General features: G+C 40.8%; 1 protein-coding gene and 1 long non-coding RNA gene across 2 annotated transcripts in view; one reads left to right on the top strand and one right to left on the bottom strand.

Moving 5' to 3' along the window:
* The window catches only part of LOC106806379 (potassium voltage-gated channel subfamily KQT member 1-like), a gene marked incomplete in the record, with an annotated part of 101369 nt that overhangs the window by 78015 nt on the left and 6845 nt on the right, over nucleotides 1-16509 (top strand). Inside the window, 3 exon segments of the mRNA XM_014808303.1 lie at nucleotides 8271-8361; nucleotides 13827-13953; nucleotides 15935-16110. Coding sequence (XP_014663789.1) covers nucleotides 8271-8361; nucleotides 13827-13953; nucleotides 15935-16110 — 394 coding nt within the window.
* On the bottom strand, nucleotides 1776-4506 carry LOC106806380. The gene is made up of 3 exons (XR_001393537.1): nucleotides 4320-4506; nucleotides 2043-2048; nucleotides 1776-1786 (listed from the first exon to the last, which is right to left on the bottom strand). It is a non-coding gene; the product is annotated as an uncharacterized LOC106806380 (long non-coding RNA).

Below are 16509 nucleotides of genomic sequence, written 5' to 3' on the forward strand. Positions count from 1 at the left end.
ACACACACACACACACACACACACACACACACACACACACACACACACACACACACACACACACACTCATGAACGCACGCACAAATTTCCCTAGTATAGCCCGACGCGGCTGTGAGACGAAGTGTCTCTGCACGTGAACGCCGTAAATATCATCTACATGACCGTTCCTAGCCAAGCGCTTTCCGTGAAACATAGGTTCTTCTCAGGTTCCTCTTGTGTAGGTCTCAGGTGCCTCTCCTTGCGCGTGTACAGGTCACGGCACCACTATCACCGAGTAGCTAGGCTTCAAGCAAAAAGGTGCAAGCGCGGGGAACGTTACTTCGACGTCAACATAATTATGTCACTGCATGCATGTGTCGGCCGCTGATTGTTGTTGTTGTTTTTGTTGCCGCGATTCCTAGTTCGCGCGCGATTCCAATCGCGAGGTTTTATAGAGTGTTTACATGCTGGTAATGCAATCCCCACACGCGATGAAGCCACCTCACACAGTCGCGTTTTTGTAGAGCTGATTCACCAAGGATGTGTTGCAGTGTTTAGTTATTAGAGCGAGTTATTAAAACACTATTAACCTCTCGTTGTGAACGATCCCGCACCCTATCTCCACCCCCTGGACGGCAAAACAGAATTAGGATCTCGTAAGTGAGCCATTTATACGCCATGTTTTTCAAAGTGTACTCACTTTTCTTGTTTGCCGCGGGCTCAGCGGTAGATAAACATTCAGATCGTTCGGCCATGCTCACTTCTAAGGATAAATGTAGCCATGCGAACCTGTATAATTTTATTTGACGTTAGGTTGGAAGATGCTTTGACGATAGGTTGTTATGCGCGTTACGTTGTGCTGGTGTTAAAACAGGAAACTGCAGATCCAGTTATGTTTACAGTTACTCATTCAAATTCTCAGTCAAACTGTGAGATATCAGAAGTATAAATATCTAAATCGCGAATAGACGTAAAATTCTATGTGTACCGTGCAAATATATGGCAACGTGAAAAGCAAAAATTTACATTTCAGTGTGCATCGTGCACTGGTTAAAATTGCGTAGGCGGTATTATTATTATTATTATTATTATTATTGTTATTATTATACATATATATGTATAGAATATATATGTATTATGTATGTGTGTATGTATGCGTCGTAAGCGTGCGTACGACGGAAAGAGTCGTGTGGTGAGTATACGTGGCTGGTGGTCAGCCTCGTAAAAAACCATTACTACTTTTACCATTATTACTGTAAAAAATTACAGCACAAAAACGCAATGATCTGGTGAATGTGTGATGTTATACAGAGAGCTAATGTCCATCACGAGTGCAATTTTGATAACGCTTTTGTGATATCTCGCGTTCAAAGTGGCAATTAACGAGTGACGAGCGAGCGATTCGTGACGAAATATCTCATTAAAAATGCAGTCGCGAGCCCGATAGAAAATTTACTGCAAGATTCTTTATCATCGGCGCTGTGCGTAACTCCGCGGCAGCATGAATGCTGTGCTCTGCCGTGTATGCACACATTGATGCATGAAAGCCAGGTGCGTGCATAGCAGCCGTTCACAAGTATAGTACGTTAGCACGATAGAGTGGCGCCCTTTCGTGAGTTTACTTTGCCTGGTAATAGGAACGCATGAAATTGTGTGAAGAATAAACGTGTTAAATTGAAGCGTGCCTGATTTCAGTGCTTCCTCCAAAAATTGGTCAATGATTCATCACATATTCAGAGAAAATTACAATTATTATAAATTTCATATTTTTGGTTATAACATCGATGTACCTCGGTTGACAATCATACTTATTCAAACGTTTTTACTGTTTACGAAAAGACAATAGGTTGTCCCTCCTCAGTGGCGTAGCCAGGATTTTATAACAGGGGGGCAAAAACAGCAAACTGCGCAAAATAGTGGATGAATTAATATTGTAATGGTTCCTCCGCCTCCCTCTCCACACCCTACGATCCCCCACCTCGCCGCTCTGCAATCTTTGTTTTGGGCGCCACGCAAGAAGGCGACATTTTTGTTCGTTGTTCTCTGCTCCCAAGACATGTAACTGTAACCTGCTGTTTGTCTCCTTGTGAATATGAAATATCGACTATCATTTCAATCCCGTGATGAGGTCATTGCTATTGGTAATGGTTTTTGCAAAATTATAGTAGATAGAGGATCATCGTTACGTTTAATTATTACCTCACACGGTATGATTAATTTGCATTTTGATTTTAATTTGTATTTTAATCAAGTATCATATCTGTGCTTTACAGCCCCGTTCCTACTACTTCGTGTGGAAAAGGATCCTACAGCTACCGCTAGGGTCGCTAGTGTCAGGCTGCATATAAATTTCTTTGCTGAGGTCTCGCTATGTTGCCGTATAGATCTCTATAAAGTCTTGCTGCGTCTATTGTCCCTTAATAGTCGTCCCTTTATTTCCCTTTATAGATCTCTATAAAGGGACTCTACCCACATTCAACATCGAAAGTAATTGTATAGTTCCCGTGTGCTTGGGCGTCCGTGTTACTACGTTTGTCACAGTAAGGCTCGCACATGGCACAGCTAACACGATAGCGTGTCTATAGTGTGATTGTATATATAGAGACGAACGGAAACTAAGAAACTGTCTGGAACGAATGTAATAAACATGCATACATTAAATTATATACAGTACATCAATTGGTTTTAGGTATCTGATACCGAAGTAATACCAAACATTTACAGGATTTGCAGGACACTAGACGAAGAGTAGAACAAATTCGGATAATTGTATAAAAAATGCATAGCTGTTTTAAATCAGGTAATCTTCAAGTGGTGTGCGCATAAAAATAATTCTGTAGATTGTAAGTTGGTTTTGGCATTGAAAGCCACTTGTAAGCCGAGTATACAGATATAATATTCTGATTCAATCCCCGTTGATTTGTTGCCATTATACTACACGCTATTTGGCAGAGAGGATCTTATCGTTCTTAGAACTCTATACGTTTACAACTTTCATAAAGTTGGCTGCGTTTACATACATAATGCACATGTATAGATCAATCACAAGCTCCTCCTAGATAATGAATTAGTAGACCAGATATTCATGACGTACAACAGAGATATTTATAGTACGATGTATAGTCATCGGCATCGCGATACGATATGCATCGAGTATGTTCGATTGTGATGCGTTCTCTGATATTGAGTTAGCGTGAGGTGTATATATAGGCCTATAGCTAATGTATAGGCGGTATCTGAGGTTAGCATATTTAGCATAGACTTCTGATGGTCCGGTGAGCCCACTGGTCCGTCTTGGCTCTGGTCCCAAGAGTGCCGGAATATCATTGGTCAGCCTGTGCTGCTGAACATGAAGTCTAATATAACGATAAACGATTAGAGGGTTTATCGCTCTGTCACCGTCTTTTCTTTGAATAATTAAATATGTGCGCGTTGGAACGTGGATTATACGACTGTTAATTTATTCACCCAATCAGCCAATCAGCCAATTTATGCTGACATATGTTCTTGGAGTCAATAAATGTGAGAAGCGGTAGGTTCTACGCAGTTGCTACAGATGGTATTACTCTCTTCTTCCTCTTGACTGAAAAGTGTATTTCCATGAGTGTTTTTCATTTAAGAAAGCCAAGGTATAACCTTCTTTCGATAATGATGCATAACTAACGATGCGATCCTATGATTACGTACTATTGCGAAAATATCAGCGATGAAATGGTGACCTTTTTATTGTATAATTGTGGTTTTACACTAGCATAACAAGCACAAGGACATAGCTTAGTGCGCGCCTCAATTGTTGTTCCCGGAACGTCTTGCATCGCTCTATCTCATGATAATTCCAGCTCCACGTAGGCAACTGTGACAATTTTACATCATTATGTCTATCGTTCCATCGATCAGAGTTGCAAAGGCATCTATAAAGAGACAGGTCCCCATACTGCGCATGTTGGATAGATGCATGCAGGATTGGTTCTTATGTAGTTGACCTAGATACTGCTGGCAGTTAATCGTCAGGCCAACTAGGAGAACAGAAACATTTTAACTTGGAATTTGACGTTTAGTACGTTTTACATTTCAGGAACAACAAAACAGGAATCATCATCGAAATGCATGGAAAGCCTGTTTTGCTGTTGTTGTAGCGAGCCCGTGAAATCGCACGATCTGGTTCATTTAGGTTGTATTACAAGGATATCACCAAGAAAACCATTTGGTTTCTCGCACCCCCCTCCGAGTACGAATATTTTAGGCGTACATAATAACGCCGTAAATCTTTAAAGCTAGGTTACTAGTTTTACCATTTTACGTTACTTCGTTCTATCACATAAACGCAGCCTCCTATATACAGTGTTGTAATAGTATTGGTATAGCTATTATAAGCCAAAGACAGGCATTTCCATGGAGCGGTGTCAAGCTCTTTATTAGCATTCAAAGATGGCTATACATGGAATGCTTTCCAGCCCATGTGATCACCGGTTTACGCCTCGCACTATATTGTGGCGTATCACTACGCTAGTGCTTGTGAACGCATATCACCACAAGTGTAACGCATAAGTACATGTATGCGTGCGTGTACGTGTGTGTGTGCGCGCGTGCGTGTGAGTGTGTGCATCCCTTACGCTGTAGCAACGGTAAAAGTAATTTCAGCGACATCTGATTTACGTACCAACTTGGTACTCAATAATGTAGACATTTTACTGTAGAATACCAGCGTATTGAACAGATTTGTGTAACTCTAGGTTACACTCTGTACGTTTTCGATTTTTTTTTACACAGTCATTGATTAGATGTGTGTGCTGTTCTGTTTGACGAGATGAGCTGTAGATGTCCTTAATTATAGGCTGACTAAATTCAATGATATTCAGTTCGATCGAACGTTATTCTTAACCGCCACGGTCTAAAAATGGAGGAACTTCTATCTTTCCATTCGAGAAACATCCATTATCACCAAGGCCTACATATATGACCGTTCGTATACCTATGATTAATTGATTATATAGAAGAGGAGGGGGAGAGTGGGGCCACCTGCAAGAGGGAGAGAGTGTTAGTGCTATTTTGTAATTTTGAAATGGTGGCGGCGTGATAATATATGATTCTGTATTTACCGAGAATCACGGACTGTTACGCTAGATGTATTAGGTAAATAGTGCTGATTCCGATTGCATCCGCCCGTCCAGGTTTCTAGCAACCATCAATTTCTGCGGAATCGTAACTATAGGTATAACAACAGCTGTACGTGGCTTAAAGTAGTAAAGCACTCGTAGGGACAATTTAATGAAGATTAACGAATTGCGCAAGCGGGTATAATTTATACCGGACGTAGAGTTATCATACTTCTGATATTTTCATACCTGGCATCAGTCACTGAATAGTGGTGGGAAATTGCATAGGCTACATTTATTGCTATTAAGTAATTTGCGACAAGGGGTGGTGTCAACAGTATAAGCAGAACCGGAATAACAATATTTCAAATGTGATCATCCGGTGCTTCCGCAATTAACTAATAGCGTAATTGGTCATTATTATAATTCTTTATTGTACCACTGTATGATTCTGCTTAAAGATGAATTCCTTCGTAAACCTTTGCAACAAATCATAGTCGATACCCCGTATATATTAAACTTTACTATACATGATTGTTACCATTGAAATGGAAACTGTACAAGTCAGTAGCATGCCAGTTCTACCTCAAAGTAAATACCAACTCAAAAATCGAATTTCACAGAGGTTTGTGAGATGCCGGTAATCTGTGTACACACGCAAACACGTGCACGCACACGCACACGCACGCACGCACACATACACACACACACGCGCGCGTGCAGTTATTGGAGACGACACGACCTCTCAAGGAACGGCAAAAATTAAATTGCATGGATAGCATTCATTCCAATAGTTATACTTTCTAGACGAAACCTTGAAGGGAAGTGCAAGCGTACAACGCGTGAACGTTAATTTTAGACGAAATTTTTGTTTGGCAACGCGTACGCGTCTTTAAAACAGACGTTTGTTCACTAGGTATTTGCATGGAATTTTAACGGCACACCCGCGAAGCACTTGCGGGTTACATTACGAATAGCGATACACCACTATAATACCGCTGCCGTCGGAGAGTTTAGCCAACATTGTGATGCAGCTATCATAGTTACGTTGTGCGACCGGCCAATCTCATATCGAGAGCATTCACTGTGTTCGGAAACCCATCGCACACGTTTGCAAATGATCCGTAAATGACATCTTGACTATAGGTGCCATTAATGATTCTCTTTACCGACAACGTGGGAATTTGTTGTAGCGTAAATGCAGGATCGTAACGACGAGACATAACCCTCTGTGCGTCTGTAAAAGCAGCTCTATACCGAAAACGGCATTTCGATGGATGCATCCCACGAGACCGCGATATACTCATCTCATAAATAGCTCAGCAAAATGCAGCCGGCATTAGAGTAATTATCATCACGCATTTTAGCGTTTCCGTTAACCATATAAAGTTGTAATAACTATACCTTGTAATTTCAGTTTCATTGTTTGCAAAATGTTGCTTTTGTGTTGCTACTCGTAATGTGCTTCCTGGACGTAAGCATTATCAGTCAAAATCTGAAAATCTGAAATTGTTTGTAAACTTGAATTCCCGCGCTACTCCTATAATTATATATTATCTAACGCTGACAGAAGTACCCGTAAAGGATTTCGTAGTGCATCATTTATGCTCCCTACGGCGACATAAAAATAGACAGGCGCTAATGTTTTCAAGCGCAAGCAGCTCTAAAGTGTCACCTCTGAGGAGCCTCTCGCTGCATGCGAAGATGCAACATGTTCTGCTAGCATCTATGACAAATACGACATACGCATATATACGCTCTCCTATGACACTATTTGTCATAGGAAGATTCTTCCTATGCCAAATATTGGCGAGTCAACTTTGTTCCGCTTTACAGCTGAAATTCACTGCTTGCGTTCATGTTAGCGCTCCTAAACTCCTATGATGCGCACAATACATACAACAATATTTGTCATAGGAAGAATCTTCCTATGACAAATAGTGTCATAGGAGAGCGTATATGCGTATGTCGTATTTGTCATAGAAGCTAGCAGAACAGGCTGGAAAATGATACATCCTTGCTGGTGTCATGCACTGTCTCGGCTTGTAAATAGCTCTCTCACTTTAGGCACGCACGTTAAGCGCTACTGGCAAGTAGTAACTATCCGGTATTCGTTTTAAATAGCCGAAGTACAGCTTGTATTTCGTGTACTAAGCTCAACCTCCGTATTCGCAAGATTAGCAAAATCTATCAGATCTTTCGTCGTTGCTTCGAAGCATGATAAACGGCTAATGGGCAGGTGGATGGCAACGGCTGCGAAAACCACACCTTTCAGGCGAAAATGTGTGCGCTAGCAAATTCCTCTTGACTTCCCATATCTAAGACTCTTTGAAACGTAGATCCATGACATAAAATCACGTGTGTATTTTCGGATTAACATAAATGAAGAGATCCACTCCCGTAATCCTGATTTGATTGACAAGCGGTCTTAATTTTCGATATTCTTGCGGGATCGATTGTAATCAGTTTACATGTTTTACATTATTAAATTTTGCTTCACTCGCGCGAGATTGGCTCAAGGTTCACTGGTCGTGTGTGTTTTTATCACTAAACAGTGACGTCAGTGTAGTATGCCATTGCTTTCTAAAAGTGATTAAGATTAGATGGGTTTTGCCAAACCTGTCTGTCGGCGAAACTGCGAGCAAACAAAATGGTAACTGTAGAATCAGTAGGGAAAGGCACCCCACCTGACAAAGACGTCGGTCAGAATGCTATTATATATATATATATATATATATATATATATATATATATATATAATATATATATCTACTATTCCTTACACAGAACGCGTAATTAATAACTGTGGGGTATGGGTATTGTTGCAAATATCCTCAGCAATACGTGCACGTACATCGCTTGGTGGGAGCGGCACAGAGTTCTAATAATATATAATAATAATATAATAATAAATATATAATAATAATAATATAATAGTAATATTGCGCAGTTGATATCTATTATAGCGGTGTAATGTATGTGCGCGCACCGGCAAATGTGTGCGTGGACACGTGCGTGCATGTCTTTCCTGTGTGTTCGTGCCCGCGTGCGTGCTCGCGTGCGGGCATGCGTGCGTGGAGTGTGCTGGTGTGCGTATAGTTAGTAAATAAAATATGTTTATCTCAAGTGTAATCTTTATTGTAGGTCTCTAACTATATTACTCCACCTGTAACACTGCTGTTTTCTCTCTTGCAGATTCATGATGGTACTCATATGCCTTATATTCAGTGTTCTTTCAACGATAGACCAATACGAAAATTTTGCACAGAAATCTCTATTCTGGATGGTATGTTCATTTGCAGTTGTTTATTGTTACGTTCTTCCAGGTGTGAAATTGGCTAATCGATCTAAAGCAACATCATTCTTTCATATATGATTTCATCAGAAGTAGGCCTACTTGAATAGAGTTTTATTTTTATTCTGATTTATTACTTCTGCTTTTTATGCAGTATCGTGTTATAGGGTTGTAGAGCTGCTGACTACTTCATGAAACATTTGCTTTACAATATTCTGTCATATTATATGTAGTGCATTCATTATCTTAGTTGATTATGTATGTGACATAGCCACAGTTGTGTTATTCATGTTATCATGTAATTACAAAACACTCCTGTAGCGGACTATAGTTGCTGCAAGAATGTTAAATCTTAAGAGTGCAAAACATGGAAATAAATTAATAGAGATAGAAGTAAAACTGAAAGAGGTTGATGATAATTTTCCACTAACCATGATTTTCCAGTAACCTGACGCTACTCCCAAGTTTTTTAAATATTTCTCTGATTCCGTTGTGGTACATTAGCAGATGTGTTCAAACAAATGTCACATTGGATTATTAATTCCTTTCATATTTATCCGATTAGCCTGTTTACAAATCTTATTTTTAGATTAATAATTCCAAGTGCTAATAATATTACCTTATTATTTAACAATTATTCAACAAGATTCACCGAGCCTGAGGCGAATAATTGTTTTAGTATCATTGCCCGAGTACTTTACATCTTTGGTACTTTTAGGGACAGCATTTTCTTTAAATTTGTCAATTTCGGCTTCCGTAACATTTACAAATCTAGCCGCCATTTTTGGCGCCACTACAATGTAAATCCTAGAGGTGATTATCGAAAAATAATCACCTAGGTCTCGACCAATCAGCGCGCAGGATTTCCTATAATCACTCGGGCGATGATACTAATAGGTATTATTAGTTCTTGATAATTCTCGTCCCATTAGCGACTGAGCAGACTTAACAGCTATCTAGACTGAGTATGAGAACGCTTCCCCTGCAGGGCATTTCTCACTACACAGCAGGGGCGGATCCAGAGGGGGGGTCGAGGGGGTCCGGACCCCCCCTTTATACCACAAAAAATAGAAGAAGCATACACGCACGCACGCGCGCGCGCGCACACACACACACACACACACACACACACACACACACACACACACACACACAGTCACACACACACAGACACTTCTCTTATATTGTCTCCATAAAAAAATCTTGTTTAACGCTAGTTTTTCTGATAAAGATTTACTTATATATATGTAAATTCGTTATAAAAACCTAGAAATGGGCAAAGAGGGGTCCGCAGGCGTCCGGGGGACCGGATCTGATACATTTGTGCATTCTATACATCAAAATTACTGCTCAGATGCTCTCAGAATGCACCAATTTAAAAAAAAAAATATTGGGGAGGTCCCCTAAACCCCCCCCCCCCTAAGTGGCCTTCGGCAGCTTTTTAAAACACCAGAAAAAGTAAGCAGGAAAAGGTGCCCTTTATTTCTTCCTGGACACCCCCTTTTCAAAAATACTGGATCCGCCCCTGACACACTACGATTACATTCAAGCTATCTTAATTCTATGTATTTGTCTCCGCCCCACCTGTTTTTCTGCGTCTGTGTATAACACAGATCACAGAAATGGGGATTATATGACATTTTGTCAATCGCCCACACGTGGTTACTTTCTCACGGCGGTTACTGAAATTATATATGGTTGGTGGCTGGACCGCTAGGTGCTGCCACCTTGTGATAGGTAATGACATATTCCGCGTTGATGTACGAAATATCAATCGGGGTCACCAGTCTGGCTCTGATATGAGCGATTCATACATGTTTTTACGGACATGTTTGATTTCCACTACTTGCGAAGCATGTTTACAATTTTAGCATGTTTAAATTTTGTTATGATATAGTAAGGTTTAACGTATAGGTTTATTGCCAGATTTCACACCTGCGCAGAACCGTGTGAAAAACGTCTTTGCCTATTAACTTAGCGCGTCTAGACACCAACAAAAAACCACTGTATAGCGATGTTTCATGTTTATAAACATTGACGTCATATGCGCACATGCGCAGTTTAACGGTTGGCAGCAAGCAGATGCGTGGTATTGTTAGATACAAGCACACGCACGCACGCACGCACGCACGTGTACGTACATACGCACGCACGTGTACGTACACACGCACGCACGCACGTGTACGTTCACACGCACGCACACACTCATGCACGCACGTGTACGTGCACACGCACGCACGTGTACGTGCGCACGCACGTGTACCTGCACACACACGCACGTACGCACGCACGCACACATGCACACACGTGTACCTGCACACACACGCACGTACGCACGCACGCACACATGCACACACGTGTAGCTGCACACGCACACACGCACGCACGCACAGCGGGTTTCAGCTAGTACATATTAAAAGTAGAAACAATTAAGAACTATTTAAGAACCTTTTGAGCCTAATTTTTCAGTAAGCACCATTTATATAAGAACATGTTGAGGCTAACTTGGAAAAATCTATGTTCTTATACGCGGGTTTTTACTGTAGCGTACGTTAGTTCTAGAGCTATCTCTGTCACAGCGCCGTTTCTTATGTATATGATAGAACGTAACCTAGCAACTGCAACACATGTTTGTAGTTATCTGCCAGCTGACTGCCTGCTGTCCTCCGCTATTTAGCGGAGGCATAGCGGAGCGTTCGTGAAACAGGAGTTGTCCGTTCGCTAAGTTCTCCGTTTTGCCTCCGTTCGCTAAAGAGCGAACGGAGAACTTAGCGGAGAACTTTAACGGAGCTTTGTGAAACGCGCCCCAGGCCCGTAGCTATAGGGGATGGGTCCGATGTCGGAGGGGTCGAACGACCTTCCTGTTTATCAGATAGTGGTCCGATTTTTCACGGCAGTTATTTTTCCAATTATCCATCTAAACGTGTTATAAACTATTCATAATTACCATTTTCTTCAGTGAACTAAATAATGCATACGCATTTGTTGTACATACCGAATTAAGAGGTCTAAGCAAAAAAATGGAGAGAGATATAGGCCTACTAGTTAGGATTTCGTTTGCTTATAGCTAGCTGTCAGGGACGACCCGTGTGACGAAACTCCTATAGGCCTACTATTGTCTTTAGTCAAGCAGCCGCGTGATTTCCAATCGAAACGATTTGGCAGTCTGCCAGTATGCAGGCAATCTAGTCATATCAAGAACTAATAATGCCTATTATTATTATCATTATTGCGTATTCTTAATAATACCTATTATATTAGCGAGGTATTATTCGCTCTTGATGGTAATACATCAAGGAGCTGCTGCAACCATATCTTATAGCGCACATGTTCAAAAAAACAAAAAGAAAAGTACGAGTCCGAGATAGAAATATAATAATATAGCATTATGTATAACGTTATCAAATGGCAAAATACCAGGCGTACTGTGTGTAGATATAGAATATATAATGCCAGGCTACATAAACTCATCCCTATTAGCAATTTCACCTTCTCAGATATGCTGCGTATGATGCAGGTCTAAACATTGACAAAATAGTATGATGAGATCATCATTGAGTGAGGAGAGGCTCTCTGCTCTCGCCATGATACAAACGCACTATGACACGTATCATGTAGATCTAGAAGAGGCTGTCAACATCATCACCATACTCCATTCAATGAAACTATACCCAGACAAACTGCACCCAAACATCATACTATGACTTACGGTAGAAGCTACTGTCAGTTCTAGGGAGTTTTTCATGCTTGGCTTTATTTCATATGAGGGTGACAAAGACTTCTGAACATGTTTATGTGTTCCGCAATGCACTGATTATACGTGCTTTGACCTCGTCGGGGTTGTACATCATTGTACACATAGTTTATTCAAAAGTAAAAGATTCTGAAGGTATTTATAGGGTGAATCTGTGGCATTGTTGCGTTCATGCAGTACACTGACTAAGTTGGCTGGCTCCAAAGGTCCACCTTCTGACGAAAAAGACCCATGCCTCTTGGAATGCTCGCTACGCGGGGCTATAATTAATACTCAAGATGTGTGCGTGTGCATGTGCATGTGCGTGTACGTGCGTGCGCGCGTGTGTGTGTGCGTGCGCGCGCGTGTGTGTGTGTGTGCGCAAATTCAGTCTTGGCAGGACTTCCTTTGTCCTTGCAGCATTTAATATATCTTTATTACCATTGGCGATCAGCTTGTTGGTAATTTATCTGGCGAATAGGAATTTCTATAGCTAGGCAGAAACGTATGTCTGTGTTCTCTTTCAGCCTTTACCCGGTGTCTCGAACATTTCGTTGCAAACATATTTTCCTATAATAAATTCCCAGTTTCCTTGCTCATGCTGTAGGGAATTCTAGGATCTGGGTTTGCCTTGAAAGTTCAGCAGAAGCAAAGACAGAAGCATTTCAACAGACAGATTCCAGCTGCAGCATCTCTCATACAGGTCTGTCAAATGTGTTTACGTTTATCCTAGTGAATAAATCTTGTTCGGAGTGGGAGTGGGAAAGCGACAGTGAGAAAGACGAAAGGAGGGAGACAGAGCAAGAATTAAAGAAAAAAAGGGAAGGAGAGAGAAAAACGGAGTGAGTGAAGGAGAGAGAAAAACGGAGTGAGTGAAATAGAGAGAAGAGAGAGGGGAGGGGAGAGAATAGGAGACGAGTGGGAAAGGAAGAGTGAAGAGAAATAGGAACGGAGAGACAAACATACAGGGTGGGATGCGGGAGAACGAGGAACGAGTAGTGAGGCAAATAGAGGAGGAATGAAGAAAAACAGGAGACATCATCTTATGTGTGTGCGTACGTGCGTGCGTCCGCGCATGTGTGCAAGTGTATGCGTATAAAATGACTTATGCCTATATCTATAGAGAATGTATACAGAAATAGCGGAATACAGTGAAAACGTTTGTGCAAAATTATATTGCGGCGTTCTTTTGATATGCTGTCAACCCGTTTTATATGTAATTAACATGTGTCATTTAACATTTAACATTAATTAGCATTATCCAAAACTACGTGTGAACGCTGTTTAACTCAAGGTCACGCTATACGCGTACCGTACGGAGTCCGTAAGATACGCGTTCGAAACTGCGTTTTACGGTACGTGTGAACGCGCTATAGGTGATATCAGGAGCGTATAATGACAAATATATTTGTCATTATACGCTCCTGGTGATATGGCGCTAGGATGACCTAGAAGTACTCGATTTTTATCGCTTTATATCTCGGCATAGGAACATCGTAGAGACAAGCGCGGTTGATCTTATATTGGCTAGCTATGACTCCTGCATAATATTCCGGTAGAGAAGTATCAAAATAAGGTAGGTAAACTTTATTAATTTTGCTGAAACGACACCATGGTTTTCCTATTTCAGCATTGTACGCTCTGGGGTTAATGGGCTCTTGATATCAGTGATTTCTTCCCCTTGTTGTGGAAAATAACAGTAGTTCTCACGATTTCTCTGCAGGAAATAGTGCTTGTGTCATTCTTCGGGGTAGAATACTCAGTGCGCATATGGTCCTCGGGGTGTAGAAGCAAATACATGCATCTGAAGGGTCGCATTAAATTTGCCAGAAAACCGATATGTATCATAGGTAAGTTGTTTTACTCAAAATGCGCTTAATTTGGTTTCCACCGGGCAGTCCTGCTACATTAAGGTAAATGAGCCAATGGACTACTATAGCGGACTGAAGACTATAGTATCAGGATACTATAACGTTCAGTCAACTGTTAACTATTTATAAAGAAAAGCTACCAATGTACAAGCGTCGTAACAATAGTGATAGTACAACATGTAATTACTTATATATAATGCTGACTATTATGGTTCACACAGGTATAGCAGATAAGACTTACCTGGTTAATATTCCTGTAATTCCAACCATGTAACCAGCGGTTTCAATTCGATTGCAATCATTCGATTGATAATCGATTCAAATCTGCATTGTCTGTCTCTGATTTCGCTAATTTTGATCGTCAGCTCGCGTCGACCCTGCTTCATCCCGGCGTCCTACTCTCTTAATTCCCTAAAAATTCAATGCTGAAATGGCATGATGGCTGAATGGGCTGAGTGTGTGCTTGAGATTGTATTCCGAACGCAGTTCCTCAGCAGTACTGCCCGGTGTGTAAACCAAACTAAGCGCTTTTTAATTGATAATCTCTCGTTCTTACCATGCTGTCTTGTATTCTTCTACAGGAGATTGTATTAGTATCGTTCCTGGGTTTGGAGTACCTAGTGCGACTATGGGCGGCTGGATGCCGCAGTAAATATATGCGCGTAAGAGGGAGGTTGAAATTTGCAAAAAAACCTATAGCCGTACTGGGTAAGAGACCTGTTCGTGTTTTATTTGTTTTTTTTGTTTGTTTTTGTAACTTTATAACTTGAGTGTGATCGTCACGCGTCAATATGTCTAGCATGTAGGTCGTGTGTGGTGTTTGCAGTGGAGGAATGGGCAAGTGTGTGTAGCGCTGGTTGCTTGTGTGCTAGGCAATGTTGTGCTTGTTACAGCTTTTATGCAGCTTAAGTAAGAGTCAGACCAAAAGTAAGCTTAAGTAACCCTGGCTATTGTAAATGTGAGGTGTTCGTAACTTCAACGTAAATTGTAGGGGGGAATAGGAAATGTCGTGTAATGCCGTAGCAGCAGAATGTTTCACGATACGGATCCAATAGCACCTGCAATAGGACCCTTTTTGTTTTATCTTAATTTTGTGGGGCTGGATCGCTATAGCCACTAGCCATAGTATATTGCATAACGGCATAATGTTGTCAATTTCTACACCTATGTGGATTCATATGCATTTTGATGGTGACTGTGTTGTATGTTGTGATTAACAATGTAATGGAATTCTAACATGACGACGTAAAATAGATTGATGGCTTAACACAAATGTGCTATATAATAAATCCATTGGTGAGTTTACCAAATGGTAGAATATTAAGCTACATGTAAATTGTAAAGAGATATTGGAACTACAATGTTCGATCTACGTTTTTCTGTGCTCATTCTGACAACATTTAAAGTTGTCGTATTTATTATTTTCGTATTTATTATATCACTTTTAAGGTCGTATTCTGCGGATATTATTGTTGCTAGTTTGCTCGAGTCAAATTGATTTATAAGTGAAATTCTAGAGTTGTATATTTAGGATATTGATATTCATGGTATCAATACTATTAATAGATGTAATTAGGCCACTATTGCCGTATGATTTACAGGGACACATCTATCTGCTATATATTTCTACAGCAGCTGCTCTACATTAAACGGATATGATATTTATTGTTGTTTACTTAGCATGAATGCTTTCTAGCTATTTTGACGAGATCATCACTTTTATAACAAAAGTTTGCATACGGAATATTTTACAATTCTCCACATTAGTAACAATTTTAAATAAACTGCTTTACTATAGTTACTTTTATATATTTATGATGGTAAAATGTGTCAACGAATATTCAGTGTTGGTTCATAAGTTGTAGAAATGGTTATAATTGCGAAAATGCCCTGCGTTATTTTTTGGGACTTGAGGTTCCATTCAAATTGATAATACATTTCTGTGATTTTCCCGTTGCAGATTTAATCGTGGTGATTGCCTCATTGGTGGTTTTGGTGGTTGGGTCTAAGGGGCAGGTGTTTGCAACATCGGCTATCAGAGGAGTCCGATTCCTGCAGATCTTGCGCATGTTGCATGTTGACCGGCAGGGAGGAACGTGGCGCCTCCTGGGATCAGTCGTTTTCATTCATCGTCAGGTACTTGCACGATGCCAATGTGTACGTGGGAGGAGAGAAAAACGCAGCGAGTGAAAGCTGAATGTGTATAAGCCTCGTCTACACGACGAACCTTAACTCGAGTTAAGCTAACTCGAGTTAAGCGTTAACTCGAGTTAGCGATTATGTAGCGTCTACACGACGAACCTTAACTCGAGTTAAGCTAACTCGAGTTAAGCGTTAACTCGAGTTAGCGATTATGTAGCGTCTACACGACAACACCCGAACTCGAGTTAAGCTAACTCGAGTTAAGCGTTAACTCGAGTTAGCGATTATGTAGCGTCTACACGACAACACCCGAACTCGAGTTAAGCTAACTCGAGTTAAGCGTTAACTCGAGTTAGCGATTATGTAGCGTCTACACGACAACACCCGAACTCG

Source organism: Priapulus caudatus, unplaced genomic scaffold (genome assembly GCF_000485595.1).
Source record: "Priapulus caudatus unplaced genomic scaffold, Priapulus_caudatus-5.0.1 Scaffold156, whole genome shotgun sequence".
In the NCBI taxonomy this organism is placed as follows: domain Eukaryota; kingdom Metazoa; phylum Priapulida; class Priapulimorpha; order Priapulimorphida; family Priapulidae; genus Priapulus; species Priapulus caudatus.